Raw genomic sequence first — 13,586 nt, 5'->3', positions numbered from 1 at the left:
GCAAGAAAATTGGTACCATTAATGTTATTCAAGTTCACAATAATAAAAACTATTTTTGTTGTGATTTGCTTTCATAAAATTTTGTATTTATTAGTTCTGGAATTTTTTCTGGAGGACAAAGGATTTGCAATGATAAGTTTACATATAAAATTCTGAATTATTTTTAATTTCTTTTGAGATTTGATGTTGTGAAAGAAGTAATTTGATTAAAAAGATTTAAAGTGATCTAGTGTCAAAAGTGAATGAATTTTTATTTAAGAAATTCTGCATGCATGCAGTATAAGCAGCCTACCAAATGACATGTATGCATAAAAAATTATTAGAAAAATTACCTGATAAAACATCATTATTTTCATGTAAATGATATTCATAATTATTATGATTTTAGATTTACAGAGTTTTATGTGGATGAGTTAGAAGACATTCAGGACTTAAAAATACTGGTCAGTGATTACCTACGAGGTTTGGCACCTACCTCTGGTCAGATAGAGGGTATTGTTAAGTTCTACTTAACTGTCAGAGAGGAGGCTGTTAAGAAACTCACAGATGGAACTGGACATCGACCACACTTCAGGTATACAGCACATTAAAATGACATTATGGTTTAAGGTAGTTCTCATAAAGTCATATTCACATAAAGCTAAGATCACATAGATATAAGAAGATGTGCTTTGAGTGCCAATTAAATGGATAAACATAGATTCCTACACTGCAACAAGTGTATTACGATATTTCTCCACTCAAGAATGTTAAATTTTATTATTTAAAGCATGAGGCTTGCCAAGCTTTTTAAATAATTAAAATTTAACTGTCAAGAGTGGAGAAACATCTTAATACACGAGTTATAGTGTCGGAATCTGTTTCTCTGATGATGTTTATACTTCATTTTCAAAGATTTTCAGAAACTTGTGTTCTTTATATGTGACGTCATCTGACATGGTCGCCTTTTTTCATGACGTCACAATAGGAAAATTAAGAAGAAAACAAAACATTGATGTCATAATCACATTTCGACTAATCATTTGCCGAGAACAGATTTTTCACTTGTGAGGAAAAATATTTTTCTCACAGCGGTCAGGGAATGTGAAAAAAGCAGTAAAATTAGAGAACTTTCCATTCATGTCACAATTTGTAAAACTAAACCATTTTAGGTCAAAGTGCGGTCTTCAACACAGAGCTTTGGCTCACACCAAACAGCAAGCTATAAAGGGCCACAAAAAATGACTAGTTTAAAACCATTCAAACAGGAAAACCAACAGTCAATTAAAAAAAACCTGATTCATGTTCATTATGATGTTAACTTTATAAAATATACACCAAATTCTGTCTTTTACCCAAAGGGGAACATGCTGTCAGATAGAAACATGGTATTTTGTTGCAATTCAAGTAAAAGAAAGGTATCTTTAAATTAGCTACTGTAAATGAAGTAACATAAATTTGTCATTGGTATTGGGTCAGTATGAATGTGTAGTAGAGAGACAAAAAAGATTAGCTCTATTGCTTGATGTATACATATAATTTGAAGTCAATATATTTGTTATATTACAATATTTTCCTTTCAGTTTGAGAACTTTGTGTAGAGCTTTGAGATATGCTTCAAGTAATCCCTGTGGTCAAAAGGCTCGTTCTTTGTATGAGGTGAGTCTTATTGAAATTTTAGAGAAAACAATTTAAGAAAGTAAGGAGGTATAGTTTTGAGAGTCTATATATAGATCAGGAAGTTGGTTTTGTGAGTATAATTCTTTAAAAAATAGACTTCAGTTAATCACCACACCATTGACTCTATGATCCATCTTTTATTTTATTTTTTTTCGGGAGGGGAGGATGATATATAAATCTTTTTTTCATTGACCATGCAACTACCAATTATAGTTACTTTTATGAATTCTATTTTCTTTAGGGATTTTGTTTGAGTTTTCTGACACAGCTAGACAGGTCATCACATCCTATTGTGGACAGTTTAATATGTCAACATGTCCTTGGAAAGTCCAATATAAAATCCATACTAAAACAGCAGATACCAATGCCAAGTCAGGGCCAGCATCTTAACTTTGAAGGTTATTGGATCTCTACTGGGAAGAAGAAAGCTCAGGTTCCAGATCATTACATACTAACCCCATCAGTCAGACAGAATCTGAAAGATCTGTGCAGAGTTATATCTGGAGGGTTAGTATTCCTATAATATAAATGAGTATATGAGTTTTTGTTGTGTTGACATTTTAGGAAAATCCATTCAATCTGTATTTTGAAGGTTTTACCAGTTAGGAACTTGAGTGTACACATGTTAAATGTGTTAGATCAATAATTATACCTCTTTTATATCTTTAACTTGTTTCTTACAGACAACATCCAGTGCTACTGCAAGGAGAGACATCTGTAGGTAAGACCAGTCTAGTGACGTGGCTAGCCAAGTCTAGTGGTAATCATTGTGTCAGAGTAAACAACCATGAACATACAGACCTACAGGAGTATGTAGGATGTTACTCAGCTGATGAAACTGGTAAACTCGTCTTCAAAGAAGGTAAGCTGGGGGTTTAAATTCGTGGCATATAACATGTCATTTAAGAAACGCAAAACCTTATTACGTTTAATAACATAAGGCACAACTGATAATACACAAAAAGAGTTATAGTTAAAACATTTACAGTACTAATTTACTGATGCACATTTTGGCAATCTGGTTTCTTCAGTGGTGCCTGATCCCAAAATACTTAAAAGTTCCAATATTAATGTAGAGTAGAAGAGCTTAGGATATGAGGAACTACCACAAATATTTCACAATACAACAAAGTATACCAACCTTGAACATCTGATTACAAAAACAATTACGATAGACATACAAAGACAGACAAAACAACAAGCATAGTTAAGAATTCTGACTGGTACATGTACAACAAATTAGGGGGGGGGGGGGGGGGGGGGTTGGGGTTAAACCAGTTTTAAATATGTCCAAAGGTCCAGTTTGTGTGTCTCTATAAAAATGAAGATGTGGTATGATTGCCAATGTCTAGCTGTGTCTATTTGTTCTATTGTGGAGAGTTGTCTCATTCAATGAACATCAAAACAGCTGTTTATTTACAGAAGTTACTACAATATCAAAAGTATTTTTTTGAATGGATTGATCTTATATCACAATCATATTTTGATATTCACAACTCATTACATAATATTTAATTTTTCCCTTGCTATGTTATTTGATTTAGATTTGATGATATTCAAATTGAAAATTTCTTTATTTTTTAGGAGTTTTAGTGGAAGCTATGAGAAAAGGCCATTGGATAATATTAGATGAGTTGAACTTAGCTCCTACAGATGTTCTAGAAGCACTAAATAGGGTAAGAATGGTGAAAGACCATCATATGTTTTAAAACAAATCAGAAAAGATCAATTTATACCTGGCATGTGGTAGGGATAGACTAGGATTGTCAGATTTCCTTTTCATGGTAAATTACTTTAAAAGGTAGTTCAAAAGAGGCAATTGCTATCGTATAGCTAAATATTTCAATGTTATATTTTTTGAAGAAGAAGCCTTCCATTGAATTTATACACATCTTATCGCTATTTTCCCACCATTACTGGCCATCACAAAGGTTCCAGTAAAAGTTTGACATCAATACAAAATATCTGACACCAGAATGGAAAAGTGATTGTTGTAAGACGTCAATAGTTCAATCAGAACAGATTTCCAAATAGAGATACAGTACTAAAAAAGTCTACATGGTTACTTTAATTAAGAGTTGTAAAGGATATAAAAGCATTATATTGCAAGAGCAGGATATCTTATCTCAGATCGTTCCAATTCAACAATGTCAGCTGACAATCTTATCAGTGGGTTTGTGGTTTACAGATTTTATCATATATCATTTCAGTTATTAGATGACAATAGAGAGTTGTTCATACCAGAGACACAAGAGACAATCAAGGCACATCCAAAGTTTATGTTGTTTGCTACCCAGAATCCACCTGGCCATTATGGTGGTAGAAAGGTAAACATTAAAAGTATTCAATATTTAAAAAGGGTTCAGTTTAAATTTTTCAAGAGGGTCCAGAGACGTTTGTTGACAAAATGTGAAGTAAACAAAATTCAACTGCCTGATTTATGATAAAACAAAAAATATAACAAACATTACCTAATGACAACCACTGAATAACAGTCTCCTTACTTGGTAAAGGTACATACAGAATGTGGCAGGGTTAAAAATGTTTGTTATAAACACCTTCAACACCCTGTTGTGAAAATGGTGAGACAGTACCACAAAAGAACATACTATAAATCTGTTGGAAATGACTTACATCATCAGTTTTCTTTCATAAATTGAATGCAAAGTGAAGCATTGCTTGGTGATTATGATATATTAACACATATTTTATTCATTACAGATGTTATCTAGAGCTTTCAGAAATCGTTTTATAGAACTACATTTTGATGTGATACCTAGTGGTGAACTGGAGACTATACTTCATGAGAGATGTAGTATCCCAATGTCTTACAGTAAAAAACTGGTAGCTGTCATGTTAGAACTTCAGGTATGTCAGACTCAAATCATTGCATTTTCATGCCAAGTATGCTCTTAACAAAACAAAAAAAGTACCAATACTTAAATGTTTTGCCAATTGCAGTAGAATTTGCGCATTATTTTATTCTGTTTGCAATTGAAAGAAAGTTGATGTTTAGTTTTCTTTGCTGAATATAATGCATTTAAAAGTTCAAAGTTTGATTTTATTAATAATGCCTATTTAATTTCAGACCAGGCGAAGAGGATCTGGAGTATTTGCCGGTAAACAAGGATTTATGACTTTAAGAGATTTATTCCGATGGGCAGAAAGATACAAGTGTAAAACTGCTGGAAAATCCAAGTTCTATGACTGGGAACAACATATGTCAGATCATGGTAAATATTACATGCATGGTAGATCATGTTACCAGTGAAAAAGAAAACAGAATAAGTGAATAATCTTTATAAAATTTTTAGTTATCAATGTTTTTATAATAAAATTGTTTTCTTCTCGACCATTACATGACTACATTACTAAAATTTTGTGCAATGTTTTCTTTTATTTGATTGAAGTCTATAATTTTACAAATTAAAACCTTGTATGATATACATGTTTTATTTCAACAGGGTACATGGTACTAGCTGGTAGAGTTAGGAAACCTGAAGAAGAGCTTGTAGTCTGTGAAGTGATTCAGAAACATTTCAAACGTAAAGTTGATCCAGATAGACTGTTTACATTAAGTCCTAACACTTCAACAACGACAGCTGACCTGCTTAAGTCTGTCATTAATGAATCGTCTAGTGACTTTGAACATGTAGTGTGGACCTATGGTATGAGAAGACTGGCTGTGCTGATTGGACAGTGCATTCTGTTTAAAGAGCCTGTGCTTTTGGTGGGAGAAACAGGGTAAGATGGAAGCTATATTGATATGTATGTTTTTTAATTGGTAGAAAATTTGAGGTTGTGTTTTACTATTTAAATTAAAAGGAGACTAAGTTTCTAAGAAAGTAATCACAATAAAGAAAGCTTTCTGATTCACAGAGAAAAGGGAATAGCATGAAATAATTAAAAGGTGACATAAAATTTTAAAAAAAATACATTTTTGAACTGTTTAACTTTTGCCTAATTTGTTTTATAAATTAACATATATATAAAAAGAAAGTATATAAATACCTAAGGTAGGACTGATTCACCAATAAACGACTGTGCTATTAAGTTTTGCTTGTTTTACTTTTAGGTGTGGAAAAACAACCATGTGTCAAGTACTATCAGCCATAAAGAATATCCAGCTTTTTTCCATTAACTGTCATTTACATACAGAAAGTTCTGACTTCTTAGGAGGACTAAGACCATGTAGATCTCATGATCAGGTAATAAATTCTGAATTACTGATTCAATCGTAAAGGATGTTTCATTGTATCTCACAGGTTAGATGGGGAAGGTACTCTAAAAACACAATTTGTATCTGAAACTAATATGAATATTAACAGAAATTATTTTTGTATGTGACTATCCCAGAATCAGTCTGTCTTGAAACACATTTTCTATCATACATTATAGAGTAAAAGAACTTTCATTTGCTGTGCTGAATAAAAAAAACCCCTAGTAATTTGATTTGTATAAAAGAGGGTGGTAAAGGGAGGGTGCTTGCACGAAAAAAAAACGTGAAATAAGACATAATTTCACGTTGCACAAAAAATAAATACTTTTATGTGAACCTTTTGTGACTGAGTCACTGTCTTTTTGTACATATTAACTCTTTGTTTTACTTGATATTCTCCATTTAGTATACACATTTATGATAGAATTGGATTACGGCTTTCAAAAAAGTATTTCTTGACGATCCCTGCCAAGTGTTATAATTTTATTTGAAAAATACCGAGCATGCAAAATGAGACTTTGAAAATCACGATGCACGTAAAATTAAATAAGCAGTACACTTTGAACGAGGAGGCACCCGTCTTGCACGACTGAACCTCAAATAAAAAAGTAAAAACATGTTGAAAGTAAAATAAAAATGGAAGATCACATTGCACGAAAATAACTCTTTACCACCCTCATAAAAGATTTCGCAAGGTACTGTGGATTCACTAATATTTGTTGGATACTAATTTTCGTGTATTTCGTGGGTACAGGGAAACCAGGAATTTAAATATTCAACAAATTACAAATTTTCTAAAGGCGAGAATGCAGACTTTGCCGAAACCACAAAATTAAATATCCACGAACATGTAAGCTTTCCTCTTTCCACGAAAATTGATACCCACGAAAATAAATGAATCCACAGTACTCAAAATTGTCTCATCCTATATTCCTCAGTATCATAATTATCAACTATGATAAAAGAGATAACAATTTGTGCTTTGCTATATCATACCATGTATTTAAATATTTTTACAAAAGGAAGGACCACAGAGGCTTTTTGAATGGGTTGATGGCCCCCTTGTCACTGCCATGAAGGAAGGGGCAATGTTCCTGATTGATGAGATCTCATTAGCTGATGACTCTGTCCTTGAGAGGTTAAACAGTGTCCTTGAACCTGAACAGATGATTTTATTGGCTGAGAAAGGTGGTGGTGATGGGTCATTGAGTGAAGTGGAACAAGTTAATGCTAAGGATGGATTCCAGGTGTTTTCTACAATGAATCCAGGGGGAGATTTTGGAAAGAAGGAGGTAAGTTATGGACTAGTTACTGTAAATTTAGGAATTATTGCGATGTTTTTATTTTATTTTAAATGTGTCAGGGTTATATTCACAATAATTAAAAATCGTATTTTGAAATTTTTCATTTAAATATAATAGGATTTTTCTCAGTATAGCAAACATTTAAAAGCATATTTTAGTATAAAATGACAAAATAGCAATAATAAATGCACGCAAAAATTTCTGAGGTTTTAGTACATCCTCAGTGAAAATGAATATTGACTGTTTACCACTAATTTTGCCTTTTCGTATTACAGCCGATTTCATTCAGTGTGGGGCTAATGGTAATATCTGTGGTTAGGTTGCTTGCTAGCTGAACTGTGAAGTCATTATTAGGTTAGGTAAACTACCCTCCTTTTAAGAATAGACTAGTCCGACTCCTACAGATAACCAATCTATATGTCTTTAGGACTAGCCTACTTCAAAAGGAAGGTAGTTTACCTTACCTTATAATGACTTCATGGTTTAGCTAGCAAGCAAGCTAACCAAAGATATTACCTTGATATTACCTTGAGCTACACACTCAATGAAATAGGCTGTAATAAAGTTGGAATGATTTGTCTTGTAGAACTTAACACAAACATTCCAGTTCTGCTCTTTGAAGCTTGAGGCTAGCCTGTAAAAGTTTGGTATTATTTTTTACCATGGAAATTGATGAACTGGATTGTGTTTGCTTAAGTTGGATAAATAACAGTGTACACTGAGTTAATGGTATAATCATAGGGGATTTTAGTTGTTCATTTTACTTATCTTTTGCACAAAACAGAACTAATTCTCATATTTAAAGCTGCATAAGACTTGTGAACCTTTTTTTAAACTTAAAATATTTTTACCTTATAGGTCATCAATTTTTAATAGGCAAACATTAAATAAAGATTAAGACAAGCCTTATTTGATGTATAATAAAAGTAGCAAATGTATTTACTGCAAATCATATGCATTCTTCACAGTGTTTGCAGTCAGTAATGCTTGAAACTCTTCAGAACACCTGTCTATGTACTTGGAGGTATCAAATTAACTATACCAACCTTACAACTTAATTTTAGCTTTCCCCTGCATTGAGAAACAGATTTACAGAAATATGGTGTCCACAGACCAACAAGAGACAAGATTTTGTCAATATTATTGAACACAACATTAAATCTGGTATCCACCTGTGTAACATGGAGGATGGTACCAGTGGTATAGGCAAAGCTATCATTGACTTTATAGAATGGTTTTCAAATAATGATTATGGAAAGAGGTAAGAAGGTTGATATTTTTCTCCAAAAAATAGATTGTTATATGCCTTCACAATGCTAAAAAAAAAATGGTAAGTGTTCTGAAGGATTGCCTTTCTTATGAATGAGAAAATTGACATCTTGATGGTTTTAAAAAAAGATACAGTTTTCAGGTTGGTCCAAATTGGGGTCCAAAATTAAACTTTGTTTGATTTCATGAAAAATTAAATATATGAGGTTCTTTGATATGCTAAATCTAACAATGTATGTAGATTTTTTTATTTTTGGGCCCATTATCAAATTGGTCCACATAGAGGTCAAAAAGGTCCAAAATTAAATTTTGTTTTAAAATTGAATTTAGATTTTGGATATTGGACCATAATAGGTAAATTAATTTTTTTTAAGTTCATAAGACCACATTCATTCTGTGTCAGAAACCTATGCTGTGTCAAGTATTTAATCACAACCAAAATTCAGAGCTGTATCAAGCTTCAATATTGTGTCCATACTGGCCCCAATTGTTCAGAGTTTGAACTCTGCCGTTTTTTTCTAGCTGTGCCCTGCAGAGCATTTTATTAGATTTTGATATGTTGAATGTTATGTTTTAGATGTACAGTGAGTATACGCGATATTCTTTCATGGGTGAATTTTATCAATGTGACATCTACAACACTACATGATGATGAGAATGATGATACATTAAAGTATAACAAACTAGAGGCCCCACTAGCTTTTATACATGGTGCTTGTCTTGTCTTCCTGGATGGCCTTGGCTCAGGTAAGATTATATTTATTACTTACTGGGATACTTGATTTTGTAGAGAAAGATGAACCCCGAATTAAAATATTCAACAATGTACAATCTTTAAGGAGGTACCCAACACCTTGACAAAAAATAATTTGTCTTGTTGAATTCTAATTAAATTTTGACAAAGTATTTACTTTGACCCTTTAACAAAAATATAAAAAAAATCAAAAATTTTGAACCAACCATTTTATCAGAAAAAATACACTGGTTATATAGCAGTTTGACAAACACTAATTTTGATCATTGAAAAGCTTAATATTCCCTTAACAATGCAACGTAATTAAAACGTTTAGCTGACTTTACAGAGTTATTTCCCTGTAGTGTTAGGTACCACCTTAAACAGCTAATATTCAGACGTTGTCAAAACCATGAAACAAATATTCAAAAAGATGCATTTGTTTTTCAATTCACCAAAACTGGTAAAAATAAAATAAATTAATCCAGTTCCACAGTAAATGAAATGTAAAATTTGTCATGCCACTGTTAAAATGGCAGCTTGGACTTAGGCATAGATGATAGCTTGAGAAATATTCCATCAAATCATTTGAAGTTTAGAAATGATGTTAATGACAACAAAAAACAAATTCAGAATAAATTTGATCTCGCTAATTTTTGCTCACATTTTTTTTCTTGAATGAAAATATTGGGTGGCTTAATATCAGGGTTAGACTTATATTTAAAAAAAATATTGTTTGTTATTTAGGCTAAACATGCTAAAGATTATTTTCTCTGCATGTAATGAATGTTTCATAATTTAACAGGGACTACAAGTAGAGGTTCAGACAGTGAGATAGAACAGACAAGACTTATATCTCTCCAGTTCTTACTGAAACAAGTCAGTCAAATGACACATCAGTCGTATGACCTAAAATCTCTTGGTCTTGTGGATAAATATGGAGGTGTGTCCAAAGATACCGTTACAATCATGGAAGATAAATTCTGCATCTGGCCATTTAGTATTGAAAAAGGTATGTGCATGTAAAATTAGCTAAAACTTTTATTTTGATAGTTAAAAGGTTCTAGATTTTATAATATTTTGAAGTATACTTTAAAAAGACATATAGTCCAGCGGATATCAGAATAAATATAAATGAAGTTTATAACAATGATAAAAAAAGAAATTTTAAAAGCATTAATCCTAATGTTTGACTTGTTTAAGTTGTATGTTCTAAGTTTATCACATTAAATTTTATGATGAATTTGTTGTATAGTATATGTGCATTGCTTATAAATCTGCCCATTTATATTTTGTATTCAATATGATAGTATTCGTCCTGCATGACTTTAATAGCTCCTGTTAAAAGAAATGATTTTATACTTGGTCTGTAGCTTGAAAATATTGAGTGACACAGAGTTAGGATTTTACATTTAATGTCCAATTCAAACTTTTATTTATGTTACACATGTATTATTACCATGGAAAAGTGGATACGATTGTTATATTACAACAGATGGACATATCCTAGATCATCTATGGCACCAGCATTCCATAAAAGTAAACCAAGTCATGATGGTATCCAAAAAAGATTATCTATTAGACAATATAGTAACTTTTGATAAAAAATAAATTTTCCATTTAAGGTCAAAATGAGGATGCTCATATGGACAACTATGCCTTACAAGCACCCACCACATGTGTCAATGCCCAGAGAATATTGAGAGGACTACAGTTGCCTAGGCCACTTTTATTAGAAGGTTCACCAGGTATTGGTAAGACCAGTTTAGTGGCAGCCATAGCCAAAGCAGCAGGCAGACATTTAGTAAGGATCAACTTGTCTGAACAAACAGTGAGTAAAATACTGCTATATCAGGGGTTGAATTCATGAAACTTTGCTAAGTGCTTGAGCACAAAAATCGTGCTGAAAACAGGAAATCCAGCATTTTGATTTGTCGATTTTGGGAGTATGAGTACAAGAAACTGACTCAACAAGTTTAATAACTAGAGGCCTTTTTTTCAGAATAATATCAAATCAGGTGGCAATCACAAACCTTAAATCCAACAAAAACATGTGCTCAAAATACCATGATTGAAATGAAAAACAAAGGAAAAGACTAACAGACCTGCCAACTTTTGAAAATCTCTATGGGGGATTTAGCGCGCGACAAGATTTTTAAGGGTTACAATTTTAGCGACTTTTCTGTGAGCATTGTTTTTTTACTCCTAAAATAGTGTAAGTTCTCTTCTTTTTTCTTTTGGTATACTAATGATGAGTTTGTAGGCCTTGATTTCTTTTATTTGCATAATTCTTGTACTATTAAATTATAAAATTGACAAAATAACTGAGGAATAGAGAAAATGGAATTAAAAATAAAGGATTCAAAGAAGAGACCCCCCTTTCCACCCCAAAGACCTTCTCATCTATGAACCTTGACTCAAAACACCTAAAACTACATGTCCTAAAGTAAGAAGGATGAAGACAGATTTTGATTTAGTCTTACTTATGGTCTTATCAGTATCAATGAGAAAATGGATAAAATTTGAGTTATCTTTCTTTGTATTCAGAGGTGCTCTTACCGGCGGAGGCTTATACAGTAACACAGTAGAAGTGTATACAAAATGGCGTCGATTTTAAATCAACAGACACACGATGTCTGGTTTCAAAAATTAAACAAATTTCAAGATAAACGATGTTTTCTTGAGAGTTCTTTACAGTTCTCATCTTTCAATTAATCATGATCATGCTGTGGAACTACGGCAAATGTTGCAAATTGTGCTTGTATGATAAATTGATTAAAATTGAAAGGCTGTTTGATCAAATTTGTGTAAACAATTTAATTTTGAGGACTTTTACGACCCATTAGGTAATCTGATTTCATACAACCACTAATTATGACACCTGTTGTGACTGTTGATTAGCGTAGGGTCATTAACTTGTCATACTATGTCCCCAGGTAAAATGATAGATTTTTTTAAATTGATCAGAAAAACTTCAAAATCGGTAAACAATAATTTTTTCGGGTATATTTGTTGAAAATCGGGATTTTGACTAATTTTACGATCCCGATATCGGGATTCGGGTTGAGGGGTAAAAATCGGGATGATACCGCGAAAATCGGGATAGTTGGCAGGTCTGGACTAAACGACAGTGCTTAAATGTTCCCAGAAAGAAAGAAAAAATCCAACAGGAACTCAGCTTTATGTATGTCAAGTCTTTTTATTGCTTTTACATAATTGTTGAAATCATACAATATAACCCTATTATTGACTTTGTAAACAAAGTATGCTTCTTGGATACTTCTTTTCTATTGCACTTTCAGAATATACACAATTATAGGTTCCTTACAAAGTTGCATCCAATAACTTATGTTTACAACATATCTGGTTCAAGCAAGAGAGTGTATTGTACTTTTAAGTCTGTGTGTTCATAGTTCTCTTGTCCTACTTAAAGTTTACATATAATGATTTGATTATAGGATGTTACAGATTTATTTGGAGCAGACTTGCCTGTAGAAGGAGCTGAAGGTGGGGTATTTGCATGGAGAGACGGCCCACTGTTGCAAGCTTTAAAGGCAGGACATTGGATTGTTTTAGATGAGGTATGTTTAAATAAATAATTCAGTTCTATTATAACTTACAATAACTGGGTGCTTAAAAAAAAGATATAAAACTTTTATATGTTCTCTTCAAGAAATAATATTTTAGGCATGTTGGTAATTTTTGTTATATTTATATAACTTTTTATAATCTAAGGCTAAATTTTGTTTATTAAAGTAATTTTGCTATTATAAAATCTCAATTTTGAAATATTCTAATAATAAAACAAATTTTCTAAAAAAGCAGTGAAGCTGCATATCATACTGGTTGAAAGAAAATATTTATTCATTTGATCAACACAAAGAAGTGACAATTGCATATTTTATTTGTAGTTAAATCTGGCCTCACAGTCCGTGCTGGAAGGTTTGAATGCCTGTTTAGATCACAGAGCAGAAGTGTACATACCAGAACTGAGTAAAACCTTCCACATACAACATGAGAAGACTCGTTTATTTGCCTGTCAGAATCCATTAAATCAGGGTGGAGGAAGAAAAGGGTTACCAAGGTCATTTCTAAACAGATTTACACAGGTAAAAATTTATTATTAAACAGGTCATCATTGGAAAGAAATTTTGCCTCTTTTGGTACTTTTACTTCTTGTATATTTGCAACATTTTTTTTTTCCTAAGAATTGCAACGTAAATGGGTTTTCGTGTGTAAACATATTTTTCTTTCATAATCTGTCTCCTGACATTATTCCCCGCTAGCTCAGCCGTTTACGTTACTGGTAAAGAGGGTGCTGCCTGTACTTTCGCTCCAAGACTTCTGACAGCATACTGACAATACAATGAAACAGTAAATTCAACAAATGACAGATATAAGA

At 32.2% G+C, this 13,586-nt stretch overlaps 1 protein-coding gene across 1 annotated transcript in view; it reads left to right on the top strand.

The window, feature by feature from the left end:
* LOC134687953 (midasin-like) overlaps nucleotides 1-13,586 on the top strand; it is a 67,760-nt gene that overhangs the window by 26,691 nt on the left and 27,483 nt on the right. Inside the window, exons 16-32 of the mRNA XM_063548415.1 lie at nucleotides 389-574; nucleotides 1,563-1,638; nucleotides 1,901-2,166; nucleotides 2,343-2,521; nucleotides 3,244-3,335; nucleotides 3,870-3,986; nucleotides 4,381-4,527; nucleotides 4,748-4,892; nucleotides 5,124-5,403; nucleotides 5,735-5,867; nucleotides 6,901-7,170; nucleotides 8,247-8,443; nucleotides 9,029-9,198; nucleotides 9,990-10,196; nucleotides 10,810-11,015; nucleotides 12,643-12,765; nucleotides 13,096-13,293. Coding sequence (XP_063404485.1) covers nucleotides 389-574; nucleotides 1,563-1,638; nucleotides 1,901-2,166; nucleotides 2,343-2,521; nucleotides 3,244-3,335; nucleotides 3,870-3,986; nucleotides 4,381-4,527; nucleotides 4,748-4,892; nucleotides 5,124-5,403; nucleotides 5,735-5,867; nucleotides 6,901-7,170; nucleotides 8,247-8,443; nucleotides 9,029-9,198; nucleotides 9,990-10,196; nucleotides 10,810-11,015; nucleotides 12,643-12,765; nucleotides 13,096-13,293 — 2,992 coding nt within the window. The remainder of the gene's footprint in view (nucleotides 1-388; nucleotides 575-1,562; nucleotides 1,639-1,900; nucleotides 2,167-2,342; nucleotides 2,522-3,243; nucleotides 3,336-3,869; nucleotides 3,987-4,380; nucleotides 4,528-4,747; nucleotides 4,893-5,123; nucleotides 5,404-5,734; nucleotides 5,868-6,900; nucleotides 7,171-8,246; nucleotides 8,444-9,028; nucleotides 9,199-9,989; nucleotides 10,197-10,809; nucleotides 11,016-12,642; nucleotides 12,766-13,095; nucleotides 13,294-13,586) is intronic.

This window comes from Mytilus trossulus, chromosome 10 (genome assembly GCF_036588685.1).
Source record: "Mytilus trossulus isolate FHL-02 chromosome 10, PNRI_Mtr1.1.1.hap1, whole genome shotgun sequence".
NCBI classification, from domain to species: Eukaryota; Metazoa; Mollusca; class Bivalvia; order Mytilida; family Mytilidae; genus Mytilus; species Mytilus trossulus.
Note: the sequence above shows the minus strand (reverse complement) of the source record. Positions and strands in the feature narration are given on the sequence as shown.